At 40.8% G+C, this 26,464-nt stretch overlaps 1 protein-coding gene across 3 annotated transcripts; it reads right to left on the bottom strand.

The window, feature by feature from the left end:
- Positions 1-25,705, bottom strand: EDNRB (endothelin receptor type B). Of its 3 annotated transcripts, none has more exons than XM_082434868.1 (9): positions 25,425-25,660; positions 24,103-24,638; positions 18,014-18,118; positions 9,477-9,589; positions 9,137-9,341; positions 7,300-7,449; positions 6,764-6,897; positions 5,441-5,549; positions 1-2,585 (listed from the first exon to the last, which is right to left on the bottom strand). In XM_082434868.1, the coding sequence occupies exons 2-9, from the start codon at positions 24,586-24,588 to the stop codon at positions 2,451-2,453; spliced, it is 1,437 nt and encodes a 478-aa protein (XP_082290994.1). In that variant the 5' UTR covers positions 24,589-24,638; positions 25,425-25,660; the 3' UTR covers positions 1-2,450. The 3 variants fall into 3 exon arrangements, with proteins under 3 accessions (XP_082290994.1, XP_082290995.1, XP_082290996.1); XM_082434869.1 differs by having other exon boundaries at positions 25,271-25,538; XM_082434870.1 differs by lacking the exon at positions 18,014-18,118 and having other exon boundaries at positions 25,425-25,705.
- Between the last annotated feature and the right edge of the window lie 759 nt (positions 25,706-26,464).

Genomic DNA, 26,464 nt, shown 5'->3' with positions numbered 1-26,464 from the left:
TTTTTTTAAAGCAATTTAAATTTTTATTGATTTTGTTTACACAACATAGAATTAGCAACTACAGTAGTTGCCACTTTAAGTGACCCCAGAAAAACAAAATATATAATTATTTTACATGGTTATATTACAATTTTATAAAGTTAGCTACAGCATATCCATGCTTTGTTATAAACTGTATTCCTTTGGCCATATGTTGTAAGCTGTCAATACTAACACGCACCCCTATTAGCAAATATAAAGGAGAAAACAGTCTAAAATCGCTCATAAATCTTTTAAGTTTTACATCCATGTTAACATTATTTTTGTCCATTGTTATATTATACAGTCCTTAATACTAGAAAGTATGTTTTAAAGTTAAACAGTAGCACCTTTTCCCATATTGATTTTATTTATGCTAAGAAATCATGCTTGTTTCTTACCAACCTTTGTCAGTATGTTAAAATTTTGAATCAAACATTTTTAGAAAAGCTACTGAACACAATTTCATTATAAATAATGCATGTATATACTATTTGTGTGCAGTTTAAAATTTGGCAAGATGATTACAGACCACAACTCTGACAGGGAGAAGGAAAGGGCATTATGATGCAGATGAGAAACAAAATGAATGGTAGTAAAATGAGCTCAAATTTAAATAGGAATAAAAAATATATTAGCGAACTGAAAACAGTAGTAACCCAAAGTTAATTTAAAATCCGAAGTTTGAAATGTCTTTCGTGATGACAATCATCTGAAAAAGTGATTGGGAAGAAATTAATAAATAAGCCTGGGATTTGTAAATAGATTCCATGTGGCACGTGAATTAATTACTGTCCTTTCCTTCTGGCCCCATTATTGGGGTTTTGGTAGCATCACGTTAGATGCCGGCAGAAAACAACATTGCTCGCTTATTCTCAACATGTGGCTGTGGCCCTGGGTTACCAAAAAAAAAAAAAAAAACCACACAAAAAAAACAAAAAACAAGGGTAGAAACTCTGTTATATTTTAAGACAGAGTTAAAGCTCTTGGGCCCAATTTGTTCCTGAAGCCACTGTGAGAACATTGCACTGTTTTGCTGGAACAGAATCAGGACCTTTTGCATTGATGTGACGGGCAGTGACGAACATCAGGCTAAGGAAGGGAATCTGTCCCCATGGGTTTCCTCCCACCCCATCTCATTTCCTCTGTCTTCCGTTTTCTCTTGTACATACTTTCACACACATCTCATCCAAGTTAACCTGAGGCACTTTGCTGGGGAGATGAAAGAATTAGGCAAGAAGGCACAAAGTAAGAGGTTCTTAACAGTCTCAAAAAGCAGTTTTGCCTGTAAGTGACAGGAAAGCACCACATCCAGAATTCTTTTCTATTAGTTATTTACACAAATAATATAAAAATTAGTAATAAGCTTTACAGGTAACTGTTACATTGACTCTAATATCTATGATCTTAAAAATAGTATTTTAACTATCGTATGATACATTGCCAGAGACCATCTTAACTGCAGCAGGGGTGAGAAAAGATGCTGCTTTCTCCTTTGCCATGTGGACACTGCTCCAGGCAACTCACATTCTGTCCATTATGGGGTTCCTGGCATCTCTCCATTGTAAAGGTATGAACACTGGGGCCTGCCCGTCATTTAATCATCTACACGTTGTGTATTGTAGCTAAGTATTTACAGATGACAAAACTAAACAAATAGCATTTAAACTACAATAGTGAAAGAAGAAGAATGTTTTAATAATCCTCAAAAAAATTGTAGGTAGTATTTTCTTTGCAGAGTACACGAATAGGAGATTTCAAAGCAGTGTTTTGGGATGGCATTCCAAACCTTCTCTCTCTGTTCCTTTGTGACATTTGATCTTATCTGAATGTAAAGTTGAATATTTTCAAAAACTTCAATCTCTCTGATACTCCCTCCTGATCATTTAACTATGTCTCTAACATCAAACAAATACACCGGCTGAACTGCTTTCATATTTTGTCTCCAATTAGAGTCCAACCAATGGTGTGAGGCTATTAATAGAAAAGTTCCTTTAAAAGATTTTTAAAATTTTAAATTGAGTAATTTAAATTTCATTTAGAAATTCTGTTTCGCAGCAACACATTTTTCCTTTACATCAGATTCACCTTAATTTAAAAAATAAACATCTTTAATAGGAATTCTGAGTGAGCTCAATTTAAACTTTAAGTGGTGTATGAATATACCAGAAGTTCTGAAGAGCCACATTGAAGTGCTGACTGTAAAGGATTAAGTGCTTTCACAATGAGGCTTTCTTAATTCTCATCGCTTTTCTTCTCAGGCTGTAAACAGCTCATAAAATGTCATGAGTAATTCTGAGTGTTAAGAAAATAATCACTCTTACATTTTTACATTGTTTTGTGCAAACACACAGTTGTTTTGTTTTGTTTGGCGGATGCCTCATTGTTTTAATGATTTCTGTCCAAAGTAAAGAAAATGAATATTCCTTCTTTCAAGATGAGCTGTATTTATTACTGGAACGGAAGTTGTCATATCCGTGATCATTAGCTTTGAACTTTAAGCACGACTGCTTTTCCTCCAAGGACTGCTTTTCTTCAAATGACTGGCACCAACAGCATAAGCATGACTGTACAAAACAAAGTAACTCGTTATAAGTTTACATCAGTTACACTATCACAGCCCTTCCTACTCTCCAGAATTCTGGCTTTCTTTGCATGATATGCAATTCTGCCAATTTCTTTCCATGCCCTCTTATTTTCCCCTTAAAACATGTAATTACATAAGTAGTATATGATAATGATTTTAAACTAGAAAATACAGAGAAGAAAAAAATGTACATAATTAAACTTCCTCATCTTTTAATTAAAATTGAAAGAGAAAGCCACTCTTAATTCTTGATACTTACTCTTGATTACTTGAGAAATACTTTTAATATTTGATAAATACATAACTCAAGACTTTTTCCTATGCAAATGGAAATATTACCACACACATATATACACAGGACTGTATATGTGCGTGTTTGTGGACGTGTGTGTATAATTATGTTAATAAAACTGGACTATACATACTACTCCATGGCCTTGACAGTGACATAAACATCTTTCCATGTCAATAAACTTAATATTACATCACCATTTTTTTCAGCCACGTGTTTAATCTCATGTGACTTTTCAATACTGTTACACAATAAGGTTATAAAGTCTATGTGTCTCAGTTTTTAGTCATCCAAATTTTTTCTTGGATTTTTAAAAATCCTGTTCATTCTGTTTGTTTTCTGAGAATTTATATGTACAAGAAAATGTGAGTTCCATTGCTTTCTGTTCTGTAAAATGAGGGACCTGATCTGGTGACATTCTCCTCTAGCTCTAAAATCTATGAGTTTATGAGTAAGCAAAGAATTTTATGGACTGCCTTTGATTTTACAAGGAAGCTAAGTTCTCGGTTTTCCAATAATGAACTTCCAGTGGAACCAAGCAGAACCAAGGCACCACGCCCTCCAGTACAAAACCGAGCAGTTAATAATTAGGACAATAGAGCCACAGACTCAGTGTCTGATGCACATTCCCGAGTTGTTTTACAGGTACGGTAACTGCCACCAGAGGGAAAAAGCTAACTCCATGATGACCAGACTGTAACCGTGACATAAGCTGCGGTATCCTGAGCAGTATTGAATCTATGGCTAGCACAAGTCCAAGAACGAGCCTCAAGAGAATGGGATTAACATTACTGCTCATAATAATCTGTATCTTGGTGGGCAGCAAAATAATTGTAGCTTGCTCTGCCTGTATATGTAAGCACGCAACTACAATAAAATTGTCAGCAAAGAGATGTTACAGACCCATGCTGACATCTTCCACTCTGAGAATATGGCGTCCCATGTCAGCATGAAGAAGTTACAGAAGATAGACCTTTGCCCCTAATCCCATAGAAATGGAATGGTGTTTGACAGTGGGGAACTGAAAGCAGCTCTTTTGCCCCTTTCCTGTTTGCCCATTTCTGTTCCCCTCTAACCTTGAAAGAACTTAATTATAGGAATGAGATCACTAAGCAATTGAAACTAATTCCTGACTTATGCTCTCCTGAATGCACACCATGCCTTGTCTAACCTGTTGATTCTCTTCCTAGATAAAAAGAAGTAAGACTAGCTCTCTAGCCACAGTAGCCCCCGCTAAGCAAGCCTGCATGCAGACCGCTGGGGCAAGATAACATCTGAAGAGAGAGCCAGCCAGTCTGTCCGCAGGGGAGAGGCAGAACCCAACCTCCTGCCTTGATGATTCATTGAGATTCTTCCCCTTCCATTTTTCCCTTTAAAAACTGTCATGGCTGAGCAGAATCTTTGGTGTTGGTCTCTGGACACGAGTCCACCATATCCCCAGACTGCTGGCTTTTCTGATTAAAGCACCTTTCTTTTCTACTGACACTTGCCTCTCGAATTATTGGCATAGGAGTGGTGAGCAGCTGAATCTGGGCTCTGTTACACCAGGGACAAGTGAATCATTCCCACATAAGGGAAGGGAATATTTCATTTACGCTAGGTTGCTGAAGGAGTGAATGAATGGATGGATGGATGTTACACACAAATGCAAGCAGGCAAATGAGGAATAATTTCACATATTCCACATCATTCTCTGCTATAGAATGAAGGCAGAAAAGTGGAGGTAAAACCTGAATTAAACTGCTTTGTTTGACGCGTTACGGTCACCTCTGTATGAAAAAGAAACTAACTTAGTTATAATCTACAGTGTGCTGCATAGTCCAAAATCTTCCAAAAATGGGAACAGTGCCTTTAATCATGTGTAGCTCTTATTTTATCATGTGATATTTGTCAGACATCAATGCATGCAATTTTTATTCATTTTCTGCGTAACTCTATGAGTAGAATTGATTGGTTGAGGCAGCAGGGAATGGTTGACTGGGATTTGTAGGCAGAAATCAGTTATAGTGATTTATGAGCAAAATTCACATCTAAAAAGAAACGTCTAGGGCTTCCCTGGTGGCACAGTGGTTAAGAATCCACCTGTCAAGGCAGGGGATACGGGTTCGAGCCCTGGCCCAGGAAGATCCCACATGCTGCGGAGCAACTAAGCCCGTGTGCCACAACTCCTGAGCCTGCCCTCTAGAGCCCCCGAGCCACAACTACTGAGCCCATGTGCCAGAACTACTGAAGCCCATGTGCCTAGCACCGGTGCTCCGCAACAAGAGAAGCCACTGCAATGAGAAGCTCGCGCACCGCAACGAAGAGCAGTCCCCGCTCGCCGCAACTAGAGAAAGCCCGTGCGCAGCAACAAAGACCCAACGCAGCCAAAAATTAAATAAATAAATAAATAAATAAATAAGAAAGAAATGTCGATCATGTGATACTAGGGGAAACTGCAAAACAATTGACTAGATCTCTTTGGATAGAAATATTAATAGTTTGGAAGGGTTATATTTGATGCCAGATTAAAAAGGGCTTTTGATTTTCGAATACTCTCTTACCTTAAAGCAGTTTTTGAATCTTTTGCTCACCAAATACAGAGCTATTGGGTTAATACAGGAATTCAGCGAGGCCATGTTGATGCCAATGTAGTCCAATACCAACAAAAAGCTGCAAAAAATAATACAAGACATGTCTGTAAAAAAATATGCTGCTATGAACATATATTCTTTACAGAATTTTGTGTTTCTGTGAACAAAATAATTAGCCATTTACAATGGTTTTGACTTTATCACTAGTCTTTGCCTATTATGATCTCTCTCTCTGCCTCTCTCTCTCTCGTTCTCTGTCCCTGTCATCGCCCCACCGCCCATGCCCAATTCTCTCGTTTAAAATGAAATCTCAGGACTTCCCTGGTGGCGCAGTGGTTAAGAATCCGCCTGCCAATGCAGGGGACACGGGTTCGAGTCCTGGTCCGGGAAGATCCCGTATGCCGCAGAGCAGCTAAGCCCGTGCACCACAACTACTGAGCCTGTGCACCTAGAGCCTGTGCTCTGCAACAAGAGAAGCCACTGCAATGAGAAGCCCACGCACCGCAACAAAGAGTAGCCCCTGCTCGCCGCAACTAGAGAAAGCCCGTGTGCAGCAACGAAGATCCAACCCAGCCAAAAATGAATAAATTAATAAGTTAATAATAATTAAAAAAAATGAAATCTCTTTTGGAAGCGCTGAGGCTGGATGAAAAGAAAGGATTTATGGGCTTCCTTGGTGGCTCAGTGGTTGAGAATCTGCCTGCCAATGCAGGGGACACGGGTTCGAGTCCTGGTCTGGGAAGATCCCACATGCCGCGGAGCAACTAGGCCCATGCGCTACAGCTACTGAGCCTGTGCGTCTGGAGCCCGTGCTCCGCAACAGGAGAGGCCGCGATGGTAAGAGGACCGCGCACCGCAATGAAGAGTGGCCCCCGCTTGCTGCAAATGGAGAAAGCCCTCGCACAGAAACGAAGACCCAACACAGCCAAACATAAAAATAAATTAATTAATTAATTTAAAAAAATGAGTAGAGGCTTCTTCCTTCAACTCTACCAAAAAAAAAAAAAAAAAAAAAAAGAAAGGATTTACAAAGTGCAAAGGAGGATCAGACCTAATGTTTTCAACTGTGCTACTCACTCATTTGGACAACCCTGGCTGTCCATTCCCAGTGTTCTCCTAAGTCCCTTTACTTCCCCCTTGGAAATAGGAGTAAAGGTAAAAAAAATGGCCATCTTAATTGCTCCCTAAGGATTAGAAAAATGGTACTCTCTCTTCTTGCCAATGAAAGGAATCAATGGAAAAACTTCTGAATGGCATTTATTTACACAACTATTTCTATTTTACCTTTCTTACCTCAAAAGTTCACATCTATTGGGATCGTTCCGATCATAAAGAGTGAGCTTCAAAATCCTGCTGAGGTGAAGAGGAAGCCAACACAGGGCAAAGACAAGGACCAGGCAAAATACTGTTTTGGCCACTTCCCGTCTCTGAAATAAAACCACAGTCAGACACTGAATAGATGCCTCATTATAATCACAGCATTCTCGCTTTCCAAACAAAATATTTAATATCATTTACAAAAAATCAGTGGCATTTGTAAATATTCAGGACACTGAGCTTTAAACTGAATAGCTAATGTGAATTAGACAGAAAATGATGAAAGATTCATCTTTAAAAAGTAATGGCTCTTTTCACATCTTTTTAGACTATGTAGAATATCTCCAGATAGATAATATAAAAAATATTCTTTGTATATTAAAAAATACCAGCACAAGAAAAAGGAAGTATGCTGTGGTGTATGATAATTTTAGTTTCTTATCACCATGATAATTTTCATATTCATAATCAGGATTGTAATCATGAGTCAGCAAATATTTCTATTTCCTTACCTGCTTTAAGTGATCATTTAAAGCAATTTGCATGCCACTCTTCTTTCTCAACATTTCACAGGTCATCAGGGTATAAAACAATGCAGTGATGGCCAATGGCAAGCAGAAATAGAAACTAAATAGCCACCAATCTTTAGCTGTCTTGTAAAACTATGGGGAAGAGAGAATGTTATACTTAATATTCCTCTGTAAGAAAATCTTACATATCAAATGTTAAATTAAAAAATACTCATCAAGGAGAAATTATCTTCTAAAGTCGATCCATTTTATAAATACTATGTAGAATCTCTCAGGCCACGTCTGCTGAACAAATAATTAAATTAAATGAAACAAACTTTTCCTAAAAAGCATTTCAAGTCTCTAAGGAAGTGTGCTATCATTACATATAAAAATGTAAGCAATTGGGCAAAATTTTAAATATTTGGTAATTCAAATATTTTTGTCTTCACATATGCAAGTTATCCTTAAGGAATTCTTTGTGTGAAATACCACATCTGAATGGGTAAAGATATCCTAGTGTTTATGGGAGTTTTTCACTTTTTAACAAGCTTGTTTATGGGAAAAGCAGGTAGGAAGAGGTCTATATTAATCATTTACCTAAGGGATGTATACATCTAACCTATCAACTAAAAATCAAAGCTGCTTGTAACATGCCTTTTCTCTTATTCTTTTTCTGCTCCTTTTCCTTCTTAAAATTGTTGTTCCAGGTATGTCTGTGTTGGAGCAGAATTTATGTAATCTATGCAGTACTTTTCCCATTTTAACTAATAAGAAACAAGAAAACAGCAGTCTCATTCTCAATTTCTTTATTCTTTTGTTTACCATGATCTATACATATATTCCTAAAGCTTTATCTCGTCTTAACGTGTAAAATAGAAAATAATCATTGATGACATCTGGACCAGCCCTCTTTGTATTAACTCCTCTTAACCCATTCTGTTGGGAAGAGCCTTTTACACTTAAGATCTATCTTCTGATGACCAGTATTACCATTCTTTTCCTATTTCCTGATTAACAGCTCTTGAATAAATGGCCAAGATGAAGTTCTTTGCAACGGCAGCTTTCCCTTTAGAGAGAGGACAAGCTTGTTATTCATACCGAGCTTCACGGATTCACAGGGATTCCAATCAAACCAGCCGTACCAGGGCGACTTCTACTTGATCATTCCCTGGACCACACACTCCCTCTGATGACCGCTGTGCTGCTTCATACAGAATATGTAGTAGCTGCCAGTCCTTATGGGAATTTGATAGAAAAGCTATAAATTCAAATCGATTCTCTCATGTAAACTTGGTTTATCTGTATTCCTGAGCACCAGGGGATTCTTGGAGAAGTAGTGACCCAGCTTCTTGCAGCCTGGGTCATTAGTCACCGTTAAACCCACAGCCCTAGGACCTACACTCTTTTTTTTTTTTTAATTAATTAATTAATTAATTAATTTTTGGCTGTGTTGGGTCTTCGTTTCTGTGCGAGGGCTTTCTCTAGCTGCGGCGAGTGGGGGCCGCTCTTCATCGCGGTGCGTGGGCCTCTCACTACCGCGGCCTCTCCTGTTGTGGAGCACAGGCTCCAGACGCGCAGGCTCAGTAGTTGTGGCTCACGGGCCCAGTTGCTCCACGGCATGTGGGATCTTCCCAGACCAGGGCTCGAACCCGTGTCCTCTGCATTGGCAGGCGGATTCTCAACCACTGCGCCACCAGGGAAGCCCCGGACCTACACTCTTAATTCATGCCAAGGACAGTCATAAATCAGTAGCTTCCCAAGAAGAGGAGATCAGGGGAAAAATAGCTAAATATTTATAAGGCAACAACAGAAAGGGGGACAAAAAAGTAAAATTTACCTGCATGAAGGCTGTTTTCTGAGTGGGATGGAGCAAACAGATTCTCAGATAACTTCCTTTGTAGTCAGTGGTAATCATATCAAAACCCACGGCTTCAGGGACAGCCAGGACCACGGAGACCACCCAAATTAAAACAATTTCTACTGCTGTCCATTTTGGAACCCCGATTCCTTTAATTCGACTCCAAGAAGCAACAGCTCGATATCTGAAGAGTAAAACATAATCATTTGCCAAGCTGGCAGAGCCTAGTTTTATTGAATGACCCAGTTTATTTTCTAAGTAGCATAGCAATCACTAGGATAGCGGTCAGGATATACCTGGCTTAGATATATGCTCTTACCTGTCAATACTTAGAGCGCATAGACTCAGCACAGTGATTCCCACAGAGGCCTTCTGTATGAAAGGCACCAGCTTACACATCTCAACTCCAAAGGGCCAGTCCTCGGCAAGTAGCTGCATTGAGGAGACATGAAGCTCTGTTAGGGAGATTTTCACAGGGCGCCCTCTGAACTGTATGTATCACTTAGTGGAGACAAATGAACATGTAGAGTTAAAATAACAAACTCTAGTTCTTATTCTTTTTCTCATAGACTACTCCTCTGAAAAGCACTTGCGTTTGATATCTGGAACAAGAGAGTGGATTGGGAATAATGAAAGGGCAGCCGGTTCAGGAGAATTAGCTATACACAGACAGTAGCTTAGGGTCAAGGTCTCCTCCACTGCAGGGCCAACTGGGGCCAGTTGCTTAAGTTCTCCTTACAAGATTGGGCCTGCAGTGTTGAAAATGCCTCTCATACTGTTATGGAGTCTCAAATACTCAGCTGGTGGCCAAATCAAAATAAGGTTAACTAAAAATAGGTGACGTGGGACTTCCCTGGTGGTCCAGTGGTTACAATGCCACACTTCCAATGCAGGGTTCCATCCCTGGTCAGGGAACTAAGATCTCACATGCCATGTGGCACGGCCCCCCCCCAAAAAAAAAGAAAGACAAATGTCTCTTAGCCAGAGAGACTAGACGACTCCTATGGAGAACAGTGTGCGTGTTCGTGTACTTATTCTTCACTCTAGTCAACCTGACTGCTCTGTAACTCAGCACACAGCTCCTTGAACCCAGCAGGCACACTCATTCCTTAGGGCTTCACTTGAGGTTCTTCCTTATCCTGGAAGGCTTTTCCCCCAAAGATCCACTTGGCTAACTCCTTGACCTCCTTCAGGTCTTACTCAAATCTCATCTTTTCAACATGACCTACCCTCATCACACTATTAAGTATAGGAACTGGTCAGGCCTCCCCATCTCCCTCATCCTACTCCACTTCCCGTTTCAGCAACAGCACTTATCAGCTCCTATTGTATATATTATAACATACTTGTTTGTTTGGTTAAGTTTTTGCTGTCTGGAACCCCTAGCCCATCAAACAGAAAAGAACTTCTGCAATTGCCTAGTACAGTTCCTGACACACAGCAGATGCTTAAATATTCAGGCCCCTAAATATATAGGCAGTGGCTATCCAGTGAGCAAAAGACTTGGTTCTATACATATATTTCCGTTTATCTGACTTCAGACTATGCAACCATCTATTGTTAAACTCAGTGATTTTCTTTTTTAGGACAACTGGGTGTGCCCCACCCTGGTAAATGAATCACTTTAGGTAAACATCTGGGTCGAACGTTCATGAGGTTTTGAAAATAAAGTATTTCAAATCTACGTGTCTGTGTGTGCGTTTTAATGTTTTAAAAAATAACCTTCCAAAAGTGAAAACTATTTTGAAACACAATTGAGTCTTTCCGTTCTTTCACTCGTGAAGGTTCTTTGTGGAGTTTGTCATGCTGGGTGATTGTTCTGAACTAGAGCGGCACCCAAAGCTGAAATGTGTGTTTCAGTACGAATATGACTCGGAGCTCCAACATGGAACCAATTTCATTTCTAAGGTAGACATGAAAAGTTACACCGACATGTAGAACAAATGTTGGCATACTTACAGCAAATACACTTTTTCTAGGGTCTGAAAGCCTGCAAGGCCAGGCAGGCAACAGAAGAGTGGAGGAAGCCAGGTGTAAGAAAGTCATTGGTGTCAGGAAATAATAGGGAACAGAGGGGTCTGGGGTAAATCCTGTCTAAAAGGAGCTGCTGCTAATAAACTTGATGTGATTTTTGCCAAGAGATCCCCAATACAAAAGTATCTTGATTTTTAGCCCCAAATTGGAATTTTTATATGAAATCTCACAATTTATAAAAATTGTCAGCTAACTCATATTTTTTAAAAAAAAACACTATCAGATAACATTGTATTAACAAAATATTTTTATGTGTCAGACCAGCCTCTAACTTGTGACCTCTGGATTAATGAGCTGACTTATAACTCTGCTTGTTCATTCATTCATTCAGCGAACATTTATTGAGTACCCACTATGTGCCATACACCATTCGGAGTACAGAGTGCCTATCAGTGAACAAGGCAAACTCCCTGCTCTCATGGAGCTTACAGTCTAGTGAGGGAGGCAAACACAAAACACTTAATACTTAAAATACTTAACACTTAAAATACTTAATATGGTGTCACACAGGCGGTGTCACCATATTGAAAGATTATGGTGGAATTTAGGGAGCTTTCTTGATAGGCTTCTCAGCAAGGTCTCTCTGAAGAGGCAACCTGCAGTAGGGACCTGACTAAAAAAAGTAAGCCATGCAAAGAGTATTCTAGGCAGAAGAAAGAGCAAATGCAAAGGCCCTGAGGTCAAAAGAAGCTTAGTGAGAGGAAGGGACAGCAAGAAGGCTCTCAAGGCTGGGGTTGAGTGCTCCAGGCCAAGTGTCTAGGAGATGTAGTTGCACAGGGAGGAGTCTGAATGGTTTTTTTTGGTTTTGTTTTTTTTGAGGAAATGCATTGCAAGATTTTGAACAGGGAAATGGAAAATGGCATCATCTTATTTATGTTTTTTAAAAGATCACTCTGGGGACTTCCCTGGTGGTCCAGAGAATCAGCCTTCCAATGCAGAGGATGCAGGTTCAATCCCTGGTCAGGGGACTAAGATCCCACGTGCCGTGGGGCAACTAAGCCTGGCACACCGCATCTACAGAGCCCGCGTGCTTTGGAGCCTGCACGCCACAACTAGAGAAGCCAGTGTGCCGCAACTAAGACCTGTGCAGCCAAATAAATAAATAAATTAATTAATTAATTAAAAAATAAATATAAAAAGATCACTCTGGAAGCTCAATGTAGACTAGAATGTAGAGTCAGGAAAGGAAGCTTTGATGAGAGATTGTGGGCTGAAACTTGTGGTGCCCTGGGGCTGAAAAGAATGGGTTATAGACTGGATATGTATTGAAAGCAGAGCTAGCAGGACTTGTTGATGGGTTGGATATAAGATATGAGGAGTCAGGAAACTCAAAGAGATTGATCATGTGAATGGTGGAGACATTGGCTGAAATGGGGAAGACCCAGGGTCCTGCAAGTCTGAACCAGCTATGAACTCAAGATGCTTTAAAAGACTTGCCAATTACCCTTGGAAACATAATAAAAAGATTCCAAACAGTTAAAACTGCCAGACCCAGTTTGGTACAAACTATCCAGGTAATATTCTGTCTAATCATTCTGATTGCTTTTATATGCACTGAGGCGGGGGGTGGGAAGCAAAACTAACACACATATGGTACTTACAAGGGACTAGGCACTATTCTAAGCCCTTTACACATGGTATATCATTGAATTCCCAAAGCAATCCTATGAGGTAGTATTACTATTACCCCCATTTTACAGGTAAAAAAACTTAGGGGCACTTAGAAGTTTATTAATTTGCTGTGTTGATTTTAAATATGCCCACAAATTCTTTGATAATCCTCCCTTCAAAAGATGAAGCCTCATTTTCCTCCCCTTGAACACGGGTTGGACCTAATGATTTGCTTTTAGTGAATAGAATGTGGTGGGTGTGATGGTGTGTGACATCTGAGACTAGTTCATAGAAGGCGTTATGGCTTCCTCGTTGCTCTCTCTTGGATCACTCATTCTGGGGGAGTTGCCGTGTCAGGAGAAGACTCAAGCACCCCTAAGACGACTCCAACAGGTGACAAGGAACTGAGGCCACCTAAAAACAGCTGGCACTAATTTGCCAAGTGTGTGAATGAAAAGATCCTCCAGCCTCAGGCAAACCTTCTGATGACTGCTGCCCTGCCAACATCTTGACCCTCATGAGAGACCCTGAGCCAGAACCACCAGCTAAGCAGCTCCTGAATTCCTGACCCACAGACAGAGTGTCAGGTAATAAATGCTATTCTTCAAGTTGCTAAGTTTGGGGGTAATTTGCTACTCGGCATTAGATAACTAACATATTTGTCCTTGGTCACTCACTTAAGTAAGTAATAGATCCACATTTGAACCCACGTGGTCTGATTCTAGAATCTATAATGTTTTGAAGAAGCTGATCTTAGATGAAAAGTGTTTAGAATTAAATCAATAACAGTATTTTAAAACCCACAACTATGTGTCAAACAATGGTAAAGTATGTAGATGTAGAGTAAAAATTTCTTCTAACCCCCCAGCTATTTTATTCATCTACTGTCCAAAAATTTAGATAGTGTCAAGTGTTTTCTTGTCTTCAACGATTTCCAAATATGCAAATCTTAGTATCACGTAGGTACAGCCATCAGATGAATCAAGATGAATGAGTGTCCGGTCACTGAAGGGAGAGAAGTCTGGCCAATGAAAATGAGCTCTGCACTGAATCCAGGCCCTGTTTTGACGTTACTATTGTTTTTGGCTCAGCCTAGAAATTGGATGATTGCTCTTCATACCAGTGGGAGGCCTGCAGCCCAACCTCTGACCCAAGTTATCACAGAGGACAGGGAAACACAAACTGAAAACTGTAGCAATTCTCTTCAAGTTCAACACAGAGATAGTCAGAAAACTAATCACAGCTGAGAGATTACAGTTTTCTAATCTACCCTTCCAAAGGGAAAGAGACTGAAAAAAAACTCTTCACCATTTCAACTCAGACCTGAATGCTGCCAGTCCTGAGAGGCCACAGAAGGTGGGGGGACGGAGTGCCCACTTCTATTATTTTGCAGTCAGTCAGAAGGATGACTTTGGCAACCTCTGCTTCTCTGATCAGAAGGCTTTGTGGAGACACCAAGAAGCCTGATACCCTGTGACAGAGACCACGCCTACTGCCGAGGCTCATGTCTGTCTGAATGGCCTCCAACCTCAAGGCCTTGGCAATTTAGGGCTTGGAGCTTATTTAAAATGCAAAAGACGTCAACCTCTTGTTTAATAATAAACAAAGCCCTGGGTAGGGAAAAAGCTGTGAACTTAAAAAAAAAAAAAAAAAAAATCACTCTCAACCAAGATGTCATCTTTAAAATTTGGTGAAAGAATGTTCTTAGAGATTTTTATAATTCCTGGAAATTAACTATTTCACTATTTCTTGACAAAAATAATGACATCCAACATCTATAATTTGAAGTCCAACAACACAGCTTTCTTCTTGGTAGAGGAAATTGATTCTCCTTTATTGCAAGAGGAAGCAACTCTAACTTTAAACCAGCAATAATATATTCTTATTCCTTATTTGCAGTTTTCTCCATTCAATTAGATAATTTAAGGGCACGATCTGAATACTGAAGACAAATCATGCATGTAATCAAATCTCTCTGATCCCAAAAAGAATGTTAGCGTTCCATATTGTCTCTAGGTCCCTGCCACGTGAATTAAATTTTCAGGTCCTGTTTAAAACTAAGTTTGAATATATATTACCTACCATTTATCAAATGTGAGCCAGTCAGAAAATACTCCCATAACTGACACTGGTTTTCACATGGTGATGGCTCATTCAAGGAAGAGCTTTTGTTAGTGTTGGTCCTAGGAGCAATGTGGTGACCATTTGACAAACGATGGCCTGTCCTCATGCTGGCCCCTTTCGCCTAAGGCTTCTACTGCTTCCCTAGCACATTTCTTTTGTATGAGTAAAGTAAACACAAATAAATAAATAGACACTAGATTGAAAAAAGACTTGGTCATACTGACTACAAGGTTTCTACACAAGGATGGCCATGATTTCATAACTTTATGTTGAAACAGCTGTTTGAGAAAGAAAAAAGTCAACAGAATCTGAAAAATTATTTTATATCCTATTTAAAAATTACTTTTATATTAAATATATATTATATAATTTTTTAAAAACTTCTAAAAGGATAAATAACATGAACAGAAAATAAATATCCTTTCTGTAAAAGTATGATTAAGTGAGTGCTACAAAATCTCTCCAACTGGGGGATTTATATTTTTCAATTCTTTTTGTAATTAAAAATTACATTCTCGAGAAATTAAATGGAGAAAATCCTATTAATACACGCCACTCTTAATGCCCAAAGGCATCTAGCCCCGTAGAGTCAGGAAATGCCAAAGTTAACCATCTTGCACTAACAAATGTTCAACTGCCTCATTAACCATATATACCATTTTCCTTTCCTATTTTTTTTTTAAAATTAACAGTATACACTGAGCTTTAACTGTTTCTTTGTTTCAGAATATTCTACAACATTTTTAGTGCCTAGCACAGTGCCTGGCACACAGTGACCGCTCGTTAAATGTTGAATAACAGTGAATGAATGAGTTCATGGACGAATACATGAATCTGATCATAAGGCAAAAATCTTGTGATAAAACTTTTGTCATGAACTTTTCAGTTCTCATATTTGAAACAAATTCTTTAGAGAATTGGGATGATTGTGCATTTTATATATTGATTGATTTTTGTATTGTCTAGTCCATGCCCTCCTCCCTTCCAGATGATCAGGTCTTCTTGACACATAGAGCCAGGGCCTCTGGGATTGAGGCGTTGGCTCTTCTCTTGGACTTCTGTCTTCCAAGCAGGCCGGAAAAGGTGGAAAGCAAAATTCCTCCCCTCCCCTCTCTCCCCTACTCAAACCTATCAGGGAAATGACTTTTAAAAAACAGAACCTACTGTTTCTCACTATCTGATGGGATTCAGTGAGGTGCTTTCGTTGTAAATTTGGTGGAGATGGACTCAGGAAGCATAGAGATGCCGTAAGAGACGGTCATTTAAGAAGGTAGGTGAGCAACACATTAAAAATGACAACTAGGGCTGCTTTGCCGGATTGCTGTCTGTTCCATCTCGTGATGAACTGTGAACATTTCTTTCAAATGACTGGCATTATAGAAATGTTTTTACAGTCAGAGTCAAAAGAAGGAAATAATGGAGTGGTTGTGTTTCACAGGTTTGGGGAAGGGTGTATTCTTCTGCTTTTATCTCTGTTTCCTGTAGCAGATAAGAGTTTTTCTGCAATTGAACTGGCGTCTTAATAAGATAGTACACCCTCATTCAAGGATTTCCCATGTTGGATCTCCCTTTCTTTTTTTTTTATTCAAACATACAGTGAGAATTTAAGCTGCTGGTCAAGTGCATAGAAAATATTTTCTTGACATACGTTGCACCCTTGCCCTTGGGGACGAATATCTGTTACCAGTTCCATCCTGGGTCCATTAAAATGTACTTAATCCCTTAAAGATTAGGCCATGTGGGTTAGAGTATGTGGATGAGGAATAATGTCAGCTTACCCCCCAGGGGTACCATTTAAATACCACAATATGAACAGTGCCCCCTGGAGCTGTGCAAGGCAGAGGCCCTGTCCTAGGAATCTGTTGTGTGCACACTGGCAAAGAGAGGGCTTTCCACTGCTCTGGAAAGATTCCTATCACTTGCTGAAATAGAAGAATGACTCCATTAAAATGAATTAAGTTTCTGGAAACAAAATCTTTAAGGGAAGCAAAGAGATAGAAAAAAGATAAAAAATAAATATGTCTTAGAGAAACTTAAGTTCACCTTAAATATATATCCCTACTTTTGTTACAGTGAAATTTATTTCCAAGTCTGTAACAGGCCAATAAATAAATGGATTGCTACTCTCCTATTACCTGAACTTAAAAACTTATCCACAGTTTGTGCTTAAAACCTTTCATTGACATGTCACATATTTTGAAAAGATTCAACTAAGAGCATTAAGACATGCTATTCACAAACCTAGCTTTATGGTCAGATTCACTTAGCTGAGCTAGATCTTCTAAGATCACTGTGACACCTGAAGAAACGAAAGAATTATAACCTGATGGTCTCATGGCTCAGAAAGTGACTCTCAAACTTAAAGAATTCAACAAATCTTATTAAGTATTTTCATGTCTTACTTAAACCTAATTCTATCCAGAGAATGGCTTATGGGATAAGCTATGGTGAGAAAGCGTTTGATTACCACGGAATTCAAAAGCCTGTTAATATAACTTGAAAACACTGTTTTGGGGGGGGAAGAAGATATGTACAAAGTAAACGTCCAGAGAATAGGCTTCCTTCTTTCTGGAAACCATGATGAAGCTAAGGAGGAGAGAAAGAGAGGGGACACGAGTTAGGAGGTGTGAATATGGCTGGGAGACTCAGGGACAGAACACTGCTTGATAAATGCTTCTGTCAACTTTGCTAATACACTTCTGACTCAAGAACAATCCTCTTTCTCTCTCTCTTCTACCATCCCAGTTTGGCCATTTTCTTGTTCCTTTACATTTTCCCCAGAGGATCTATAGGGAAAGAGAAATAATAAATCTCTAAAGTAAAAGCACTGGAAAGGAAAAAAGTCTGAAATTAGATAAATTGCTGACTAAGGTATATCCATACACCATGCTCAGCTACCTCCCAAACATAACCAACCTCTTCTTAACTTTGCAAAGTCCTGAAAGAGAATGTTTCACATCATAAATTACCTCTAGAATCTTATTTCAGCTCAGGCTTTATCTGTCAACACCCTTGAGAGCACTTAATCATTGATTAGCATTTGGCATGTTTCTCTAAAAATCATCAACTATAGCATATTAGCCATACCTTATATGGTTTTCTTTGGAAAATGAAGACCCTGGCTCCCTGGCCTTGAAACAACATGGTCTTGGCTGTGTCATCCTCTTGTACAACTATGGAAATGCCTTCGATCTTGAACGATTCATTTAGAATGAGCAAAGAAAAAAATGTAAAGCCTTACCACATTGAAAGAAACATTGCCTTGACATTTTAAGAGCCTTGGATTTATGGAGCGACCGAGTGGCAGATCAAAGGCAAACACAGGAAGTACCCTAGAGTTAACCTGGGGAACATTTCATTGCCCAAGGCCAAGAGTTTGCCCACCATTTTGTCACAGGCACCCACAGCCAACATGTGAAGCAGTGAATCAGAAATAGGAAGTCTTGAGTTTCTGGGCTATTTGACATCTGCTGCTATTGACCTATTATTCTGTTATGGCCAATATCCTCATACATACAGAAAAAAGAACAAAATTTCCCCCCCTTTTTTTGGACAGTTATAAAAATATGAGTATAACATCTTTTGTCAACAAGCATTTGTCTGGAATTGATCGTTGCAGGCACTATGCTACATGGATGTTGGGGGGTTAGCTTTATTTATTAATTGACTCAAGGTCATTCAATGCTAATAGTCTTACTCTTATTAACACTTTTAAAATGTTAATACTTCAAGTGTGCTTAATTAACACTCCTTAAAAATTTTGTTGCTTTAAATAAATGAAACTCAAAGTTATCTAGGTTCTGTTTTGGGTACAAAATGCTTCCGCTACAAAGATGTCTTTAGACATCACAAAAATGTCACTAAAATATCTCAGTTACTTAACTGGAAATATGCACAGTGTTATTATCTTAGACAAAATTAGACTCCTCTACCCAATGATACCTTTACTTCTTGTATGGCTCTATATGCATAAACTGCATTTACTAATCAGAAAAGTATAACTTCAAAAGTTAAATTTGCTGGTCTTTCATTCACTTTTACTTCTAACTATGAAATTAGTTAATTATATGCAGACTTGTTAAGAACTAGAAGTAGTCTAAGACTGGATAGTGAGAACGGTGATTTTGTTCAGAAAGACAGCTTTGATTGTGTTACAAGCAGGAATGTCTGACTACGTGACAAGGTCACTTCGCTCCAAACTCATTTGAGGGTTCAGTGAAGCAATTCCCATTTTGACATACCAGCATTTTAATGTTACAAGTACCCCACCTTAAGTAGTTAAACGTTAAAGGTCAGTAGTTTTGCTTCTCAGAGCTATGAAGGCAGCCTCTTTGACTCTAATAGTAGCTTACGAAGTCTTAACAAGAAAACTATCTAGAGGCACTCCAACGGGTCACCAGCTCAATTTTTAGAAAGCTCTCCATCACCACTAGACATCTGATTATACTTGGATCCTTATCAAAGTCTGTCCATGTAGCTATCTGTCATCAGTTTCCAAGGAGATTTGTTTTCAAACTCAATTTGCTTACACATAAAGGAAGCTATATTTATGTTATTTATTATATTTATATTACATTATATTTATGTTAACTATATATCTATTGAGTCAGTTATTCCATGCAAATACAGTACAAAGAGAGTGAACTTGTTATAATTTAAAAACTCATTGTTTGCTCAAGCATTTTTAACTTCTTAAGATGTTAAGAGAAGTGAAAGAAATTTTAACTTCAACCTGCAATCAAGGCTTGTTAAAAATCACTGCTAAACTAAACCAAGCCATACCAACTAACTAACCAACCAACCACCAACAACACAAAAAACTTCACAGCATCTACAAGTATACCCAGCTCTTCCTATACAGCTTGGACATTGGTGCTACTCCAACTTACTCTAGGCTCCTATAGGCAACAAATGTCCAGATTATTCCATTCATTTTAGTCTACACAGGAATGGCACAATAAGTAGCTTGTGAATAAGGAGATACTCATCCTCACATCAGATGCTTAAACACTGGTTTTGGAGGTCAGGAACATACATGGACCATGTAAATACTGGCATAGTGACCCATGTATGTATTAAAGATAGACATTGATACATATATATGTATATGGAGATGTTACATAAAATAGTGATTCAAACAAAGAGTACAACAATAATTTTGGGGTACAGTATGGCAATATCTATCAAAATTACAAATGCACATATCCTTTGATTCAATCATTCTAATTCTAGAAATTTACCCTTCAGATATAGTCACACATGTGTGCAAAGCCATATGGACAAAGATGTTATTTGTAGTCATGTTTATAACGGCAAAAGCTGAAAAAAAAACCCCAAGTTTCCATTCTTATTCACACACACACTCACACACATTCTAATAACATTTATTACTGGCTTACTTTGTGCCAGGCACTGCGACCAATGATATTCACCTATGTACTTATGCATCTATACATTCTTATAACATTTAATATATTTATATATGCATATGTATACATATATATTTTTAAACATCCTCTTTGGACGCTTGCTTTTTCATTTTTCGTCTGGATGCTCTTATGTAATGCAGTGACAGCCCTAGTGTGCGCTGCTGAGAAGGAGAAACGAGGCTTTTATTTCCAGCAGGTTCTCATGATTATCTGAAGCTCTTTTAGAGCTTCGATTTGCTGAGTCTCCCACAACACCGATCTATCAGGATTGCCTCCTTGACACAGGAGCCCTGGTGAAAAGACTCTGTCTAGAAGTTTCCAGAGAAACAGTTCCCTGAGGGAGTCAAAGAAGAGTAGACACATTCTCTGGGGTTTGTCAGCCCTCACAGCAGCCTCTCCCTGTGAAGTCCCATCCCGTTCTACAGCCGCATCAAGGAACATGGCTTCCAGCCAGATCTATGACATTTTGTGGTTTGTCAACTTTACTGAACTCTAGATTTACTGAAGTCCAGATTAATGTAATAGATTCACGTTGATGTTTCTGGGCCTGTGGGTAAACCAACAGAGGAGCTGCGGGATTCTATGAACCCTCAGAAATTGTGAATGTACATTATAGTATCTATTAATTATAATGTATATATAAATTATCTATTTATATATTAATTATATATAACATATAAGATGGATAATTAACTGGATTCTCAAGAGAATAATAACACCCCACAAAAACAAAATTAGAAATCGCTAGTTTAGAGATTCAAGTCCCCCACCTTAGGATAAATTTAAATGGCACTCATAATTCACTTCAATTGCTTTGTATGAAGTATAATACTTGACTACTCTGAAATTATAAATGCATTTTTTTTAACTTATATGGTGTCACAATTATTTAAGGGAAAATGGTTTTTAACTAGCCCTGGATTAGGTGTTTTTGTAAATAAAGCCTTTAGAATAACAAACAGTGATATTATCAATATTATACATTACAGATCATCTGAAGGGGATTTCAGGAGATAGAAATCTTCAGATGACTCAAATTAAAACTGAAAATGCTTACCAAGTATCCTACTATGTAGTAGTGTGCCCCATAATTGCAGTGCTGCACTCAAATGAGGTCCTAACAATACTCCAGGTTGGAGAAGGGCAATCTATGCTCAGCTCACTCTGTGCAGGGGGCCAGGAGGACCACGGGTTCTAGGGCCAGAAGGCCTGGGTTCAAGCCCTAGTTTCATCACTTTCTAGTGGTGTGACATCGACCTTCTAGTGGTGTGACATCGAGCAATTTACTTCTTTACCTCTCCAAAATGTAGTTTCCCCATAAACCAGGGGTGATAACAATACTTCTTCCATAGGGTTTGTTGCAGTGATTTAACGAACTAAACCAAGTACTGAGTACATAATAAATGGTAGCCATTATTGTTATATTATATCTCAAGTGACACATATTTATGCACAATATAAAAATAAACCAAAAGCCACTGTGTAGGGTTCACTGATGGCAAACCTAGTGATGGGACCTAATTCTATGTGATGGATTTGTTCATGACCAAAAAGGATGATTACATGGCCAGATTTGTAATGACTCAGTTTGTTTATTTCAAAAATAGAAACACAGCTTTAACAGACTGAATGGTTTCAGGCAAAACGTTGTAACTTCCTAGGGAAATCATAAAGGAATTTGAAAGGAAAGGAAAAGCTGTGTGTCCTTTGGGAGTAGGATATTCTCTGGCTTATCGAATGTAATAATTTAGCCAGACAGAGAAAGTAAGATGGTCCTGGAAGAGCTGATTTACATCTGATCTGGAGGCGAAATGCCCTCAGTCCAACCTTCCATACAGCACGTCATCTGCTGGCTGACTTAGGAGGGTTTCTAAATGGGCTGACCATGTGGGGTTTCCTGGGACCTTCCTAAACAATCTTTCACAAAACTCTGTGCAAGCCGAGCAAAACTAGATGTAATCTCCCTTTTCAGAAGGATCTTATCACTTATTTAAAATTTCTCACAACACCTTGTACTCTAAAATTTCTCAAGTCAGTTTTGAGGAATTGAATTGAAATTCTCCTGCCACATTGGAATGGTAAGACTTAGTCTGTAGGACTCCTAAAATGGGTTCCTTCTGGCACTAATGGAGCTGTGGCTGCATTTAAAGGACCCATTTCAGCCTGTGCTTCTCCCAGGAAACCCCCAGAGTTCACAAGAGCTGGTAGCCATGCAGGAATTTAGGATTTCATCTATTTATCCCTCATTTCTGGGAGTGCTGCCTTCTAGGACCTGGATCCTAATCCAAATCCTGTCTCTAAACCTCAGAAATCTCTAGAATTCCTTAATGTATGCCTTGTTGGATTAGGATTTCCAGAGATTCATAAAAGGCAATTTAAAGGCATGCCATCTGGTGACTTCTCCTGCCACAAAGATCAAAGTATCTCCCACAATCCTTTCCTAAACCAACATGCCTTTTCCTTCCCTTGTACTGAGCCCAGGACTAGCTTTAGGCAAATCCCCAAAGTACATTCCCGGTCCCTTACACTTTTGATTCTGTTTTTATGCATGACTTCCTATTGCTGGTTACGATGGGGAAGCAGAGTTTTACAAATTTACATCATCCTTTAAAATTTTCCAGCTCTTTCACTTAGGCTATTTTTCTTAACACCACAAAACCCCAGTCGATGGGCACTAGAAACTTTATTGTAGAGTTGAGGACACTGAGGCCCAGAGATGTTGGGAAGTGTCCAGAGTTTCAAAGCGGGAGTCAAAGAGTGTAGGGGTTTGCGTCCTGCCCTAGCTCTTCAAGCCCGTTCCCTCTGATGCCTGCGGTAATCATATAATGATGTTAGCTACTGAAACTGTTAGAGACTTTATGTTCAGTGTCCTTGGTTTTGTCCACAGTCATTGATGGGGTGCAGTTTGCACTTTGGAACCTGACAGATTGAGCCTGATTCTCCTCACCTCCATCACTTACTCACTGTGAGACCTTGAACATCCTATCATCTGTTAAATGGAGTAATGTCTACTCATGGGTTGGCAGAAGGAGTAAAGGAAAGTAACACATCTATCCCAGCGCTTGGCCCATCGTAGGCATTAAGTAAAGGGTAGGTACAGTATGGTCATTCACAGCAGGTGAACTGTGTTTTCCTACTCTCCTGTCTGGGTCTCTTTCTTCTAGGCCGTTTGTCTCCTAAAAACCTATTCGAGCCCCTCTACTGTTAGGGTCCTTTAAGAAAATGCTTCCCAAGGTTCGTATGCATTTGAATCACCTAGGTATTTTAAGATGCAGATTCTGATTTAATAAGTCTGGGTTGGACTTGCAGCTCTAACAAGTTCTCAGGTGATAACAATCCTTCCAGTACATGAACCATCAGTTTCTCAGTAGAGAGAATGTACCTTGTGAGCTGGATTTAGGGACAAGGTCCTTCAGGACCAGTGGTTCCCAAACCTTACGTGCAGGGCTTGTTAAAATACAAACTACTGTGCTTCACCCAGAGTTTCTGGATTAGTAGGTTTGAGGTAGGGCTATAAGATGTCATTTCTAACAAGTTTCCAAATTATGTTTATGCTGCTGGTCTGGCGACTATGCTTTTTCCAGGCTTAGCAGTGGGCTACTGAAACCAGAAGGAAATTTGGTTCCAATGATTACTGACTTCTAGGAAGGGAGGGATCTTCGTGACTAAGCTTCCTGCAAAGGCTCTGGCATCTCCCCCTTCCTAACGGTATGCCCTCCCATCGCGATATTAGCAGGCACCCTTTACCTTGTAGACATTGATGGGGATATCAATGACGATGTGCAGCAGGTCTCCCAGGGCCAGGCTGGCTATCAAGATATTAGGGCCGTTTCGCATGCACTTGTTCTTGTAAATGATTCTCAGCAGTGTGGAGTTTCCGATGATGCCCAGAACGAACACTAGGCAGGACACCACCGTGTTGATGTACTTGAAAGTCTCCTTGATCTCGATGGGTCTTTCGCACGGGGGCGGGGGGAGGGTGCGCGGTGGGGTTCCCGCCATTCTCCCTCCTTTCGGCATCTGCGGAGATGCGGACGACCGCTGCACGCTGGCGTTGGACCCCCTGGGCCAGGAGGTCTTAGTTGGGGGCGCCATTATCTCTCCGGCCCCCAGAAGTGGCGGAGTGGCCCCGGCCGGCGGGAATCCCCTCTCTTCAGCCTGGACCCCCACCACGCCGCAGGCAAGGATCAGCGCCAGCAGGGCGCGTCCGCACAGGCTGGGCAGCGGCTGCATGCTGCTGCCTGCTCCGGGGGGAGTCGGGTGGCCACTCTTCAGCTTTCAGTCTGGAGATCAGCAAGGGAAGGAAGACGGGACACCCGGGTCAGCTACCCCAGCCACGCCCCTGCAAGCGGCTAGCGCAGAGCGCAGCCGCGCCCGCACTATCCGCGCGCAAAAGTAACTCAAGTTTGCGCGCCAGTGGGGGGGGGGGGGGCCTCTGGCGCGTGTGACCCGCCCGAGCCCGTCTCCTGCCCTTCCAGAACCAGCTTTCGCTGGTTTTCCTCCGCTGCGTCTCCCGAGGGGTAAATGACTCGCAGTGGGGCGGGGTATTCTGGAAGGGGTGTGACAGGGAGGAAAGGATGGGTGTCTAGAGCAAAGCTTTGAGCTCCTGTGTTCGTTCTGGCTAAGCGCGCGTGGGGACGGGGGGAAATCAAGGCACCTAGAGGCCAAGGGATGTGCCAGTCTCTGCATTTGACTCCTCAGGAACCCGGGATACCCTGTGTCTGGACGCCCAGACTCCTTCCTCCCCGCGGGTGAAAGCAGCTACTTCCCGGCTGCCTGCGCTCGGGCTCCCCCGGACCCCCCGCGAGTGTGCCGGCTGACTCGGAAAATCTCTGGGACATCTCAGTTCTGATTGGGAGAGTATCTGCATTAACGCGGAAGCTTCTGTGCCCTCCAAGTGGCTTCAAACACTCACGCGCTCTCCTTCGCTCCAACTCCATTGTAATTCGCTGTATCCATCCATAAAAAAAAAAAAAAAAAAAAAAATCCCCAAACAAGTAATCCAGGCTGAAGCCCCAGGATAAGGTTCCATCACTGATTTTAATGCAACACCAAGCCAGAACTTTTACCTCGCGGACCGGACGCACCAGGCGCAGGGGGACCTCCTTCCCGGGACGCACTTGGCTCGCAGCTGGGCTCCAGGCTACCCTGGAGCGGAGCGCGCCTCCCTTCAGCTGCGGGCGGATCTGGCTCTGACGAAACGCTGAGGGAATGCCTGACCGTGTAGCCTCCGCAGCTTGCTCGGGATCCTTGCTGTCCCTAGACAAGTACCTTTATTCATTCGTCCCTTCCCCATCAATCACCGCCAGACTCCTCCCGCCCCTTGCGACCGCGCGGCAACCTTTCCCCTTGAGCGACGCCTGGACTGCATCAGCAGGACCTGCCCGCTGCCCCAGGGGGCAGTGCTCGGCCCGCAACGCGCCCTGAGAGGCTGCGGAGTTGTCATGCTTCTCAGGTCTTCAGATGATGAGCCCAAACCAAGGGCAAGTTTTCACACACCCCGCGACGCTCGAGGCTTCAGACTAGACCCGGGCTCTGAATTAAACGTGTTTCAAGCCCGCTAGGACTTTTCAAAGAAAAGTTAAGTATCCCGCCGTGATACCTAAACCTTGATTAGTTGTTGGGAGGGCGGGGGAGAGGCTGCTTTTGTTTTTGCCCTTCAGTTTCAAGTTCGCATCGGCCCCCACCCACACGGAAGAGCACGATCCTTTCTTCTCAAGCCCTGTCACTGCCCTGGGAGAGAACTAAAATTCCTCCTTCCTTTTCTCTAGCAGAGGCTCTTCGCTCTTCCTGCGATTTCTTGAAGTGTTATTGTCAGCCTATCTCTGAATTTTATTACTGTCGAAGGACCCGATACCTATAGGGGGCATGAAAATCCTCAGAGAGCTGCCATTCAAATTTAGAATATTTATTTATGAGGCAGAGCCATAAAGTAAACTCCTCCTATCCATACTTGAACTCAATTTTTAAGGGGTCGAAAGAATAATAGTGCCTGACAGTTTTGGCCAGAGACTGTATAAAACAGAAGTCAGAAATCCAGGCTGCGCCATGTACACTGGAAATTACTCTGCTGTCCTCCAGTCAGCTAAGTCCCTGTTGGATCTGTGAA

The sequence above is a fragment of the Balaenoptera physalus genome (assembly GCF_965194825.1).
Source record: "Balaenoptera physalus genome assembly, chromosome: 18".
NCBI classification, from domain to species: domain Eukaryota; kingdom Metazoa; phylum Chordata; class Mammalia; order Artiodactyla; family Balaenopteridae; genus Balaenoptera; species Balaenoptera physalus.
Note: the sequence above shows the minus strand (reverse complement) of the source record. Positions and strands in the feature narration are given on the sequence as shown.